Here is a 14,829-nt window from a genome sequence, read left to right on the forward strand (position 1 = left end):
TGGAGATATGAACAGCTGTGTGTGAACAGTGGGCGTCGAATATACGCTGCGCGTCTGACCAACGCCCGGATGTATCAGAGCACCGGAGCGCTGAAAAGCATTCTGCGATGGGAACGGCTGTGAAAATCGGTATAGTTTTACACTGAAGGTTGAAAATGTCATGATCAGATGCGCAGTCGGCCACTCCTTGATCTCGTTTCGGTCGTGCTGACACTCAGGTAATGGCAACCGAGTGATTGCACGTACTCGATCTTAGGCCCCATTGCATAGGGAGACCAACTGCTGTTCATTTGTATTTGTCAGATATTAGCTAAATTAATGCAACCGGCTGGTCACGGCGCCGATGACAGTTGTGAGACGCTCGGTAACAGTTCGGTAACATCTCGCAGCTGTGTCACGCTCGGTAACATCTCTGTAACATCTCACAACTGTGAGACGCTCGGTAACGGTTCGGTGACATCTCACAGCTGTGTCACGCTCGGTAACAGCTCGGTAACATCTCACAACTGTGAGGCGCTCGGTAACGGTTCGGTGACATCACAGCTGTGTCACGCTCGGTAACATCTCGGTAACATCTCACAACTGTGAGACGCTCGGTAACAGTTCGGTAACATCTCGCAGCCGTGTCACGCTCGGTAACATCTCGGTAACATCTCACAACTGTGAGACGCTCGGTAACGGTTCGGTGACATCACAGCTGTGTCACGCTCGGTAACAGCTCGGTAACATCTCGCAGCTGTGAGACGCTCGGCAACAGCTCGGTAACATCTCACAGCTGTGTCACGCTCGGTAACATCTCGGTAACATCTCACAACTGTGAGACGCTCGGTAACGGTTCGGTGACATCTCACAGCTGTGTCACGCTCGGTAACAGTTCGGTAACATCTCGCAGCTGTGTCACGCTCGGTAACATCTCGGTAACATCTCACAACTGTGAGACGCTCGGTAACGGTTCGGTGACATCTCACAGCTGTGTCACGCTCGGTAACAGTTCGATAACATCTCGCAGCTGTGTCACGCCCGGTAACATCTCGGTAACATCTCACAACTGTGAGACGCTCGGTAACGGTTCGGTAACATCTCGCAGCTGTGTCACGCTCGGTAGCATCTCGGTAACATCTCACAGCTGTGATACGCTCGGTAACATCTCGGCAACATCTCACAGCTGTGTCACGCTCGGTAGCATCTCGTTTACATCACAGCTGTGATACGCTATGTAACATCTCGGTAACATCTCACAGCTCCGATCGCTCAGCAACATCTCGGTAACATCTTACAGCTGTGAGACGCTCAGTAACATTTCGGTAACATTTCACAACTGTGAGACACTCAGTAACATCTCGGTAACACCTTATAGCTGTGGACGCTCAATAACATTTCGGTAACATCTGACAGCTGCGATACGCTCAGTAACATCTCGGTAACACCTTATAGCTGTGAGACGCTCAGTAACACCTCGGTAACATCTCACAGCTGTGATGCGCTCAAAAGCAGTAGCAGTAGCAGCAGCATACTGCTTAATCCTTAGAGCTATGAGTGTTTCATATTAATCATACGTGTCTGGTTCTGGGCTCCCTTCCTCCTATGCTTGTCGCGAACGTAATCGAAACTTCCGTCGCGCGATGACACTTCGTACCGCCAACGAGCATTTTGTGCGTCCTTGAAATGGGATATGAAAAGCAGCGGCCGACCCAGGCGCAGCATCAAACCAACCCAACTAGGCCCAACGGGAAACATTGTGACGGAACTTGGTGGCGAAAAAATACAAGATGCTCGTAAATAAATAAGACAACGCTTTGTGGGTCACATGCTGAGGAGTCAGCTGGGCATAATCGGTTGACCAGCTGGAGCGAGGAAGGCGCTTTCCTGTGACGTTCGCCACCCGCCGCTGGCTAAACTGAACCGACCGCACTGGTGAGCATACTGTAGCGTTTTCACTGATAATGATAATTCGAGGTTGATTTCAGCGTAGTACCTTGGCGGCAGATCAGTTCCCCCCACGGCCGTTTGAACCTATCATAACGCCATGTCTGCCGTTGACTGCCGCCTGGACACAACATGACGTCATCTCAATTACAGTGATGGCTTAACGTGCAAATTGAAATGTATATCCTAAAAAGAGAAGTTCAGGCGACGGCGAGCCAGGTATGAATGACGTAGATCTGTCCGCAGGGCGAAGGGTCACCTGGACACGCTGGTGGCAGCAGGTTAAGGTCAGATAGCGACAGATAGGATCGAAATTGGTGGGGTGCTGCCTGTTTTGCAAAGATTGGTCACCCCATTCGCCACTGACTGGAATTTAACAAACCCTGGAGTAACCATTGGGGACACAAATTTGTCTCAAGCAGGCCCTCGTAGGTACGCAGGATCGTGCAAAGGTGGCGAGATGCCATCCGCACTCGGCTTGATACTGTTCCAGCGGAGCCGAATCTGACTCCGGCTCAGCGCATGGGCCCATAACACAACGTCGATGCGACTCTGTATCAAACACGGCACTTATTGCTGAGGTGGTCGATTCCGATCACCAACGGTTAATGACATAGATCGCTCCACACAGGCTTAACAGGGAGGATCCGTTTTGGCAATAATACCGTTATTCATGCTTAGTACTTTGTATCATTCCATTTGATCCGCATATAAGTTTATGCATTGTAAACATATTTTGTCACTGACGTTTGGTGACTTGTGACACACAGGGGCGGTTCCAGAGGGGGGGGGCACGGGACCATGCCCCCCCTTGGTCCCGAATGGGCCCATTGTCTCCGAAGGGGCCCATGCAGTTTTTTAATACAAAACGCAAAAAACTAGATATCTCTGAACTCCCAGACGACCGAGAACAATTGTAAGCGAAAGTGAAGGGCCTATGATAAGTCAAAAAGAATTCATTGATTGGAAAAATTGGGAACTGGAAACTTCAGGCCTCATTTCACTGTCTTCGGGCCGATGCTGTCACTGCGAGACCCATATGCCCACTTGCGTGGTCATTTCAATAGCCAAGGGGCATTCCACGTGGCCCTTCATTTCTCTGCATTTGCTCGAGGGACTCCGCGCTGTCGTTGAGGCCCTTCCTGCCAGCGTGCCGGGACACTCAACCACGGGCCCTTCCGTGTGTTCTTTCCATTCGCCAGAAAGGCTGTGTGAGCTATAGCCGGGGCCCCATATCTTAACCTGCCGGGGTATTCTCTGTTGCCCAGGGGCCATTTACGTGGGTCTCAGTTAACCTACCGACACACTTGCGATATGCTCACGGGCCCTCTTCATTGGTCTAGGGCGGTTCCAATTTATGGCTCTGCACTCTTGTCGGAGGCCCATCTGATAGCCTGCTTGGGCACAACAGTCGTTCGGGAACCCTTCACACTGGGTCTTTTCTTAATGGGGATTTTACGCTTTTTGGGGGGGGGAGGGGCTATCTGATAGCGTTCGGGGGTCCTCTACATTGGGCCTAGGGCACGTGCTATTTGAATGGGTCCCACGCACTTGTCAGGGCCTCTCTGTTCGCTCCTCGGCCACACTGGATTGCTCGGGGCCCTGCACATTGGTTCTTGGTGTTTGAATTTAGGGCCCTCTGCTCCTATCGGGGTCATCCGATAACCCGTTTGGGTACACTCCATCTTTCGGCGGCCCTCGGCATCGGGCTTTGGATACTTCTTATTTGAATGGAGGATCTTACGCCCCTGTCGGGGCCTCTTCTGATAAGATGCTCGGGCCGATTCAATCGTGGGGACCTCTACATGTGGTTTTTGGGTACATACTTTTTGAATGGAGGGCCCTCCGCGCTTTTCGGGGACCCTATCTGGTAACCTGCTCTGGCGCATTCGATTATTTGGGCCCTCTACATCGTGTTATGGATATTTCATATTTGAACAGAAGGCCGTACGCCGGGACCCCGTCTGTTAACCTGCTCGGACACACTCGAATATCCGGGGGCTTTCCACATAGTGTCTTGGACACTTTATATCTGAATTGAGGGTCGTACGTGCCTGACGGAGGCCCCATATGTTCGCCGCTTCGGCCACACTGAATTGTCCGGGGGCCTTGCTTATTGGATACTGGCGTTTGTATTTAGGGCTCTACACTCCTGTCTGGGCCACCTGATAATCTGCTTGGTTATACTCCATCTTTCGGGAGCCCTCTGCTCCGGGTTTTGGGTACTTCTGATTTGAATGGAGGGCCCTACGTTCTTCTCGGGCCCTTCTGATAAGCTGCTCGAGCACATTCTGTCATTCTGGGGTCATTCACATAAGATCGTCGGTGCGCTCCATTCGAATGGAGGGTCTTGCGCTCTTGTTGGGAGCCCTATTTTTTAATCTGCTCGGGCACACTCGACCATTCAGAGGCGCTCTTCATTGGGTTTGGGATACTTCCTTTTTGAATGGCTCCCTCCCTGCGCTCCTGACGCCGGCCCTATGTGTGAACCGGCTCTGATGCACTGGATCAATCGGGGGGGGGGGGGGGGGGGGGGGTGGTCCTCTGCATTGGGTCTTGAATACTTCTTATTTGAAAGGAGTGCCATGCGCTCTTTTTGGGGAGCTTATCTGTCAACCTGCTCGGGCACACTCGAATATTCGGGGGCCCCCTACATTGGGTCTTGGGCAGTTCCTATTTCAATGAAGGACCCTACGCTGCTGATCGGGCCCCTATATGTTAACCTATTCGGGCGCACTCGATCGCTCAGAGTCCTACACATGGTGTCGTGAGTATTTATTTTTGGAATAGATGGCCCTATGTTCGTTGTGGACCCCATCTGTTAAGCTGCTCGAGCCGGTGGCGGATTCAGAGGGGGGGGGGGGGGGGTGGAGGGGAAGCACAGGACCATGCCGAGGGGACCTAAGGGCTCCGAAGGGGCCATAAGAGGCCGGACGGACGCAGTTTTTTTTACAACATAGACAACAAAGTTGGAAGCCTTTGGGCATCCAGACGGCCAAAAACAGTTGCTAGTAAAAGTAATGAGTTCATAAGCATACCGAGATCATTTTTTTGCTGATTGAGGAAGTGTCGCTGGGGGAAAATTTTGGAGCTCATCACGTTGTCTAGAGCCATTGTGCTGTTGGTTTCCTGGCCGCATATGTCCAACTTGCCGGGACAATCTGATCGCCAGGGAGCTTTCCGCACTGCCCTTGATATCTCTGCTTTTTCTCGTAGGGCCTAATGTGCTGTTGGGATGCTATCTGCCTCCATGCCTGAGCGCTGACGATCGATCAGGTTTTTCTCCGCGAATTCTCCCCGTTCGCCCGAAAGGCTCTGTACGCTTTTTTCCACGACCCATGTGCCAGGGTACACTCAGTTGCTCGCGGGCCCTTCATTTATGTCTCGAGCTCTTCCTACTTGCTCGAAAGGCCTGGTACTGTTGCTAGGGCTTGTATAAGGTAAGGCACGCTCCATGCTCAGGGGTGTGGCGTTTATGGAGCTGGATCAGCTCGCGTATTGTCTGGCTCGGTGCGAGCAATAAAACGCGTGGTAACGGTCGGTGGGGAAGTTGTCTATCATTCCAAGGTCAATAGGGGTTTGTTTCATATGGTATCCCGGGAGGGTATGACAATACAGGGGAATGTGAATGATTTTCATTGCAACGAGACATAGACACTACATCCCTCCCCTTCTTCAGATGATAGCTTACACATAGTCCTTCATCCACTCGGTCTGGCGCCGCGCGCGGTGACGCATGGTCGGGGAACACACTGGCGCCGGGGACGAGGTCGTGGCGTGGGAGGCCGCAGTAGCGGCGCGGAAAGTAGGGGTGTGGCGCCGCATGGTCTCGAGGATGCCATCCATCGCCTGTTCTTCGTCCTCTTCTTCGGAGCGATCAGCGTCCTGTCCACGGAGGTGCGGGCATTTTTTTTAATAGCGACGCGTTTCTCGTCACCTAGTGACATCCACGTGATGCGGTGACCATGGTGCCTTGGATTCCGGTCCCTTCTTATGGCACTGGGCAGAACCGAGGTGTCAGCTCTTCTGAGTAGTGGTGTGCGGTGTTGGTCGGTAGTTTCGTAGAAACTTGTTCATTTCCTGCTTGATCGGGCGTTGCTCGACGACAGCAGCTTTCACGGCTTTTGATAGCGTTCTCATGAAACGTTCTGCTTCTCCACTAGCTCTTGGCCACAACGGGGTGATCCTGCGGTGCTTGAAGCCGATTTATCCCATCCAACGTCCATTTCATTGCGGCGATACATAGACACTACGAGGGGTCATCTACTTTGATCGATGTCTCTCCCCCTTTGGACTCATTTGCGGAGGACTCCTCACTCCTATCAAGGCTCGTGTTGTTTACCTGCTCACGCACTCTTGACCGGACAGGGGTATGAATTCATGGTCTTGGATAATTCCCCTTGGCTCGGAAGTTTCTGTGTTCTGCCCGGGGCCTTATATAACAGCCTGCCGGGGCACTACCGGTCGTTCGTGGGCCCCTACGTTGGCTTGGGTTCTTTTTGCTTGCTCTGCGGACCCTATATTTGTTGACGGAAGTCACTTTCTTGACTTCCTGTGGCACCCATGATCGCTCAGGTTTCGTCCCTATTGGCCTTGGTACTTTCGCCTCGGAGCAGGGGTCGAACATGCGCCGATGAATTTTTACGTGCAATTGCCGAACGTAAGTTTATATGCCGCCGACGTCCTATGTGTCATTTTCATTAGCTATTGAAGGTGTGACACTTATTACACTAATGCATTATGTTCTTAGCATATTTCGAGCGCTAGGATATGTTGTACTCCTTTATAACAGAGCAAAAACTCTGTACTAGTCATCAGCCATCAATTGATGGCATCGCCCAACCGGCTAGCTGTAAAAAACATAAGCTAGAAATCAAGTTAATGCTTGGTTTTGATGGTTGTTAACAGTTATCTCAAGTTTAGTTTGCCTGTTGTCCCGAAAACTTAGCCTCAAAATCACAGCATTTAAAATGATCTGCAGAAAGTGAGTGAATTCTATGTGTATGCATGCGTAGCATACCTAACTTTATAAGGCCGTGCACAGTAAGATGGGTTTCCGTATTTATGAAATAGATAAATAGGTAATTACATACATGCATATATACGTGCCTTAATATGGATATATTATACACGTGTATATATGCTACAGAAAACTTGTCTTAAAATGTAATGACCGAAATTCAAGGATATTTTCTCGAGGGGGCCACACACTCCAGGGGGCCCCACAATGTTAAGTGCATTCCCCCCCCTTGATGCAATCTTGGATCCGCCCATGGTGACACAAACGCCGACTAAAAGCAAAGTTGCAGTTTTGGCTGAAAACAAATTTGGCTGATCCTGGATTCGAATACTCCTGCAAGTTTTTGATCATCAGTTGGCATGTTAACGAGGGGGGGACGGGCAATCACCGCGTTGCATTAAATTTAGCTGCACTATACCTTTTATTTTCTGGGCTATTTTGGCGCAGATGTGTCAATCTGATTAACGAGTAAACGTTCAACATTTCCGCGCACGCGAATCGCTCCACTAATGTGTTTCGGAGGGCGATGTGTCGCCGAGCGGGGGTGAGACGCGGCAACTCGGATTAGCCCTGTAATAATTGGATGAATGGTGAAGAGGATTTTTTGTACTGTATGAGGGACGAAATGGGGTTCTATGAATGGTATAAAAGTGATAATCAAATGAGCGGTGCCTGATATGGTATGGTCGGAGTGCAGAGTGTTACTGAATGCTGTTTTACCCGTGGTTCTGGGCTCAAACATTTGATTTAAGGAATTCAGGTTGAAAAGATGTCTCTTTGTGACAAATTAAGGTGAATGTGTACACACACACCCAATAATGCTTGATACAGATGTGTTGAATTTTATGAGAGGTTGGGTATTTTTATTTTTGTATTCTATCATATTGTTTTTGGTTTGTTTCACACACTTATGCATTTCCAGGCTAGACCATAAAATTGCATGCTTTTCAGAGTGTGTCCATTCTCAATTTATCCATCTGGAACTAAAATTAATCAGCTATGCTGGATACCTACATGACATTTGTGCACTGTACCTTATGCTCACTTCTGGCATTTCAGGTCAGACAAAAATGTTCAGTTTTTACATTGTTTCTAGGGGAGAGATTTTTGGGGTTTGTCTGACATACCTTTGCATTATCACACATGGCTTGTTATGTACTAAGATTGGTGCCAACCATTTGCCAAGCTCTGAGTGGTCAAATTTATCATGTATGCATCCTGTTATTGAAATTGTTGCTGTGCTATTGCTGCTACACAGGACATGTTCATGTATTGCATAACATGTTTTGGTCACAATGATCTGTTTGGTATTGTGACAAGTCTTGTCTTCTGGTGTAAGGAACCATATTCTGTTGGGGGCTCAATATAATCACGGTGTAATGATAAACTTGAATATACCAGTCTCCTGGTATATTAAGCTTCATGAACTCAGCAGAATGAACTCAGGTGGTTAGCTGCTTAGAGACTATCCAAAACATGATCAAGATTCAGGCCTCTGGCAGATGTTAAGTTAGTAAAGATCAGTTAATATAATTACAAGGTATCCTGAGGTCACTTGTAACACACTGGGCTGACAGAGCAGTATTTACTGCATTGCTGATTAAGATTGCAAGGGTGCATGAAAGTCTAAGGGAATAATAGTATTGAGGCTGCTCATCTCTCAGATAAATCACCCTTTTATCATAAGATGCTGATATTTCACAACATGTGTATCTAACATGCATGTGCAACTGCTACATGACAGGATCCTATCAAAATAAATGTTAAGTGCCCACCTATCATACAAGATATGCCTGGAGCAGCATTAATACCTGTGACTGAGATATAGGTTCTCTTCACAGTTGCACAAGCCCAGACATTTCTGACTGATACATGCATTTCATTTGATACCTGCATATTTGCAGCCTAATACATATTTTGTGACAAAAGCATGTGGCTTGCATACTCATTAATTAAGAAGGTGTCTCAGTGGTCACTAATGTGTTGCTTGGCAAATGACCTGTAAACCCTTTTTTTGAAAGTGTATCTTATCTAAAAGACAATATTTCTTCAGAATGTATGGGCAGAACATGTATAGATTGCCTCTGCTTTTCATATTTTTTATGAGACAATTGGTAGTCTTATTGACCCATTAGATTGATGGTCATATTGATATCACTATCAACAACTCCAATGAATAGCATGTGGATTTAGCAGTGCGTATGGTGTTTGATTCCTCACTATATGTGCCCTGCCTGCCAGGGTGAGAGGCAGCAGGAAGTTCCATAAAGCCTCAGCAGTAGTGTGTTTTTAAGTACCAATGGCAACATCAACAACTTACCAGTGCACTAATTAACTCCAAACTTGCCCCATGTGTGAGAATGGCAGTCATCATAGAGGGCTCTCATTTTTGCTAACAGCATGTTCCAGTTCAGTATAGGATAATGGTGGAACTATTCTTACAATGTTAGCCCATAGCATTGGGGCATGTTAGCTCATAGCATCAGGCCTTATTTCTCCTAAATTCTGCTATTTTTTATCATATTCAGATGCATGCTTCAAACCACGCAGTTCACATGAACTTATTTGTTTTGTCATGCGTCTACATCATTTCCAGGCGTGAGTGAAGTTCAGCAAGAGCCATCATGAAAGACACTGGCAGGAGCAAGGGGGCGGCACCCACAGTGCAGCAGATCAATGCAGACCGTGTCACACAGGTTAGTACCACACAAGGAACACACAACTTTTGAAGCAGCCTCCTCTGTGGCTACAGCTTGTGCCAATATGTGTTCAAATGCCATGTCCGCATCACACTCTGCCTTGCATGGGTAGCTTCATTTCACAACTCTGTGTATGCTTGATTGCAAGTGGTCAGCAGGTTCTGCTGATGATGTCAAACATGTTTGGCATCACCAGGTGTGACAAGTGTAGATGCTCAGTATGTTTGGTTGAACCTCTCTGGTCATTGTTGGCTTCCAGACTTCATGCCAGTTTCTTTTGAGAATTGTCCTAAAATATTAGTTTGGCTTACTCCTCTGTTGCTGTAGCTGAACCCATTTCTTGAGTTCATTGGTGCAGGATGGGACCTGAAGATGCATCAATAACTTTCACAGCTGGCCAATCAATACTGGTCCCCATACATTATCAGCGTGGGTCAGCAGGCTCCGTTCAACCCAGCTATCATTGAAGAAATCTACCAGCAGGAGCTCATTGGCTCAAAGTGAGTAATGCCTGCTGTCTGTGTCCTTCTCTTGTTTTGTGTTGTTTGGTTTGGTTTGGTTTTTGTTTTGTTTTGTTTTTTACTGTCCTGTCCTGGATCTCTCACTTTCTCTTACTTATTCCATGGTATGCTTACTTCCATCCATTTATCTGTCTTATCATTTTCTTTTGTCTTGTGCACATGCGTTTTTAGTTCATGTGTTTTTAGCTTACGTTACCGGTTCTCAGCTGGTGTCCGACAGTTTAAACCCATGTTATTTCCACCCTGTGTACTATGCGGGAATATGCCGTCAAGTAAGCAGTATACTGCTGGCTGGCGACTAGCGGTATTTGCCGTCGGCCTGAGCCCAGTTTATTTCTGTCATCGGATTTCGAGAAAGAAATCATCGCGACTGCTTTCATATAAAGAAAATAGGAAACGTCGTCGCCGCAGTGTTCCACGGTGTTCGGCCTCATTGGAGCTGATACACCTCTAATCTGTGTCATGGCCGCCCGCAGTTTCGCCGTACGCCGTGTCATGCTGCTCGAGTTCTCGCAGTACTTGGAGAACTACCTGTGGCCCAACTACCAGCCGCGCCTGGCCACGCACGCTCACCTCATGTCGATCGTGGTCACCGTCAACGAGAAGGTCCGCGAGCGCGTCCCCGCCTGGCACGTGAGTGAATGTGCCGCGCAGCTGACGGAGGGTGAGGCAGGGGGCTGCTGACAGAGGGCGAGGCTGGGAACTGCAGACGGAGGGCGAGGCAGGGAGCTGCAGACAGAGGGCGAGGCTGGGAACTGCAGACGGAGGGTGAGGCAGGGAGCTGCAGACGGAGGGTGAGGCAGGGAGCTGCAGACGGAGGGCGAGGCTGGGGGCTGCAGACAGAGGGCGAGGCTGGGGGCTGCAGACATAGGGCGAGGCTGGGGGCTGCAGACATAGGGCGAGGCTGGGGGCTGCAGACGGAGGGCGAGGCTGGGAGCTGCAGACGGAGGGTGAGGCAGGGAGCTGCAGACGGAGGGCGAGGCTGGGAGCTGCAGACATAGGGCGAGGCTGGGGGCTGCAGACATAGGGCGAGGCTGGGGGCTGCAGACGGAGGGCGAGGCTGGGAGCTGCAGACGGAGGGTGAGGCAGGGAGCTGCAGACGGAGGGCGAGGCTGGGAGCTGCAGACGGAGGGTGAGGCAGGGAGCTGCAGACGGAGGGTGAGGCTGGGAGCTGCAGACAGAGGGCGAGGCTGGGAGCTGCGGACAGAGGGCGAGGCTGGGGGCTGCAGACATCGGGCGAGGCTGGGGGCTGCAGACAGACAGACGGAGGGCGAGGCTGGGGGCTGCAGACATAGGGCGAGGCTGGGAGCTGCAGACGGAGGGCGAGGCTGGGAGCTGCAGACGGAGGGTGAGGCAGGGAGCTGCATACGGAGGGTGAGGCTGGGAGCTGCAGACAGAGGGTGAGGCTGGGAGCTGCAGACGGAGGGTGAGGCTGGGAGCTGCAGACAGAGGGTGAGGCTGGGAGCTGCAGACAGAGGGTGAGGCTGGGAGCTGCAGACAGAGGGTGAGGCAGGGGGCTGCTGACAGAAGGCGAGGCTGGGAGCTGCAGACGGAGGGCGAGGCTGGGAGCTGCAGACAGACAGACGGAGAGCGAGGCTGGGGGCTGCAGACGGAGGGTGAGGCAGGGGGCTGCAGACAGAGGGCGAGGCTGGGGGCTGCTGACGGAGGGTGAGGCTGGGGTGGGGCTGCTGACAGAGGGCGGGGCTGGGAGCTGCAGACAGAGGGCGAGGCTGGGAGCTGCAGACAGAGGGCGAGGCTGGGAGCTGCAGACGGAGGGCGAGGCTGGAAGCTGCAGACGGAGGACGAGGCTGGGGCTGCAGACGGGGGGCGAGGCTGGGGCTGCTGACGGAGGGCAAAGCTGAGGGCTGCAGAAAGACGTAGAGCGAGGCCGGGGCTGGGCGCTACCGTGCTGACCACGGGCGTCGTGGCAGCGCGGATGCAGGGGGTGGCTGCAACAGGTTTTGGCGGTGCGTCAGTACGCATGGCTCTGTGATGGTGTCTAACGAACTCGTGACTCGGTATTTCATTGTTTTTCCAACATGGAAAATCAGGCAAAACCGTGTCTTGAGTCACAGTTGGTTTTTCGTACATGACAAAGTTGTACGGTGACACTTGACGCAAGCCTGCTGTCTTGATGGAGTGTGCCGTTTCAGCGAACTGTGATCTCAATGAAAGGCTGTGGTGTCACGATGGTGTGATCGACGCGGAGTTCGTCAGCTCTGCGAGCCCAGATCGCCGTTTGACCCCGCTCGGTCCGCTCTGGCAGCCGTTTGTCAAGGCGCCGCAGCACTTCGCCGAGTTCTTCCACCAAGTAACCACCACCTGTCTGGAGCGCGTGTCGTTCCGGGAGATGACGGCGCTGCTGGTCTTCCTCGACTACTGCTTCAACAGCATGGAGGTGGAGCTGGTGCGCGCCCAGGTGCAGCGGCTCGTCTCGCTGCCCATGTGGATTTGCCTGCTCGAGGTGTGTATCACTGCTCCAGCGGGCACGCCAGGCGCCGCGTTCACGCAGAACCGGCCGGCCGCAGAGCCGGTGCCGTGTTCGGTCGGGTGTCGATTGTGAAAGAAGTGGTGTATGCTCATGGTTTGGTTGCACTGTAGAACAGAGTTGGCCTTGTGTTACCAATTCCCAGCCTAACAGCCTTATCCCAACTACCATGGGTTCCATTTGGGTCGAAACTCGGAGCAGCGTGTTCTTATGTGGTGCACGTGCGGGTAAGGAACAGATGATGCCGCGCGTCTCCGCCATATAGCAAGCATGGATATTGTCCCATTTGCTTTGGTGTTCAATATGCGCACCGTTTTGCAGAAGCGGCGCGAGGCCGAACTGCGGCGCATCCCCAAATGGAGGAAGTTCTGGAAAATCCTCCAGAAGAAGGATGCCCAGCTGGACGAAAAGGAGAAGACCAAGCTGGACTTTCAGCGGAGGTTTCTGTACAATCTGATCCAGAAGTTTCTGAAGATATTGGAGAGTACGCCCGACGAAGGTATGTCGGGCCCTGGGCAAACACAGCAGCTTCCAGTGCACCACGAAGGTTTGAGCGCTTTACGACAGCGGCTCACGTGACGCGAAGACAGCCGCAGCACGGAAATGGCGCGCGATTGGTCGCTCCGCTTGCGCTGTCACACATTGTGGGCCTTCGTGTTTGGACAGAGTTGTATCTGAGGTTAAGGCTCCGCAACTGCGCAGCTCAAATATTGTGGGGTCGGGACGCGCAGGTGAAAAGTGGGGATTCTGAAAGTGTTAAAAATATGTCGCATTCACTATATACGCCTCAAATTGCATGCGTCATTGCAGGCGACAGCTGTCACCCGAAATCGCGTTAGTTCTCAAACTAGCATGGTGTGGCAGCTGACATCAATAGGAGTGGAAAACGTCAGAGCGAAGGACTGAAGAACAGATCCCGCCCGTGGCATGACGTGGCTGTGTGTCTGTACGGGCCGAATGACGGAGAACAGATCCCGCCCGTGACATGACGTGGCTGTGTGTCTGTACGGGCCGAATGACGGAGAACAGATCCCGCCCGTGACATGACGTGGCTGTGTGTCTATACCGGCCGAGTAACGTCAGCGCTGACCTGGACCGCCGGCGGCAGGCTACGTGGACCGGCGGCGCGTGGCCTACTGCGAACAAATGGTGCAGCTGATGATCGACCTGGAGGCATTGTTGCCAACGCGCCGCTTCTTCAACACGCTGCTGGACGACGCGCACCTAGTGGTGCGCTGCCGGCTGTCGGGCCTGGCCGAGCGCGAGGAGGGCAAGCTGTTCGTGCAGGTGGGTCGCCGCCTCGGGCCCAGGCAGGGCGGCTCGGCCCGCCGGGCTCAGAGCAGGGCCGCCGTTTGGGAACGGCACGTCTGCGAGATTGCGCTTACCTTACCTGACGTCATTAATTGTGTATGTGTGTGTCGTTACCTGAATTGACTAGGAACCATAGCTGGTGAACCTAAACCCCACTGAAGTGATGGGAGCCCAGTATGTGTATGCTAGATTTGATGGCGTTTAGCAGCGTATGGTGAGTGTGGTAGCGTTAGGCTGTCGCGATGGTTGAGCGTCCGTCACCCGTGGTTTCAGCTGCTGGACATGCTGGCGTTCTACTCCCGGTTCGAGATCAACGATCAGACGGGCGACCCGCTGTCGGACCGCGACATGATGCAGCTCCACTACAGCCGCATCACTTCCCTGCAGGTGAGCGCCGCCCCCGCCGCCGCCTCCAGGCGAGCCGGAAGCTCGGGGCTGCTCTAGATCAACCGGGCGGCAGCGGCTTTGTTTCCTCATCGGCGCTGAGATGGGGCCGTGCAAGGTCACAGTCTATGCTGGTCAGGTGCGACCAAGCACCGGCTACCGATCCGAACCGATCCAATAGTTTCTGTTGTCAGAGGTATTGAAGTTAATTATCTGTCATTAATATAGTTAGTTCCTTGTACTATCCCTGGGCGTGCGAGATGTTACCTACAATCATTCAGAACACATGAGTGGACGGTTGCTTCAGATGCGGCGATGTTTGCAGGCGTGCTTGTTGATTGCGTGTCTGGCTGTGCTATTGAATGTGGCCCTTGTGGGCTTGCGTGCCGCGTCCCAGCCGTCGGTGACACGGCGTGGCGCTTACCGCCACGTGCCGCTCCCACCAGGTGGCGTCCTTCTCCAGCTGACCGCCGCGTGCCG

The 14,829-nt window shown here is 51.9% G+C and overlaps 1 protein-coding gene across 1 annotated transcript in view; it reads left to right on the forward strand.

Annotated features, from left to right (window-relative positions):
• The first annotated feature begins 7,440 nt into the window (after nt 1–7,440).
• LOC119094542 (RNA helicase aquarius) overlaps nt 7,441–14,829 on the forward strand; it is a 29,135-nt gene continuing 21,746 nt past the window's right edge. The window contains exons 1-8 of the mRNA XM_037217636.1: nt 7,441–7,518; nt 9,543–9,642; nt 10,039–10,145; nt 10,643–10,799; nt 12,433–12,630; nt 12,976–13,153; nt 13,763–13,941; nt 14,239–14,352. Of these exons, the coding sequence (XP_037073531.1) occupies nt 9,571–9,642; nt 10,039–10,145; nt 10,643–10,799; nt 12,433–12,630; nt 12,976–13,153; nt 13,763–13,941; nt 14,239–14,352 (1,005 nt within the window). The 5' untranslated portion in view covers nt 7,441–7,518; nt 9,543–9,570. The remainder of the gene's footprint in view (nt 7,519–9,542; nt 9,643–10,038; nt 10,146–10,642; nt 10,800–12,432; nt 12,631–12,975; nt 13,154–13,762; nt 13,942–14,238; nt 14,353–14,829) is intronic.

This window comes from Pollicipes pollicipes, unplaced genomic scaffold (assembly GCF_011947565.3).
Source record: "Pollicipes pollicipes isolate AB1234 unplaced genomic scaffold, Ppol_2.1 Scaffold_1349;HRSCAF=1579_pilon_pilon_pilon, whole genome shotgun sequence".
Lineage (NCBI taxonomy): Eukaryota > Metazoa > Arthropoda > Thecostraca > Pollicipedomorpha > Pollicipedidae > Pollicipes > Pollicipes pollicipes.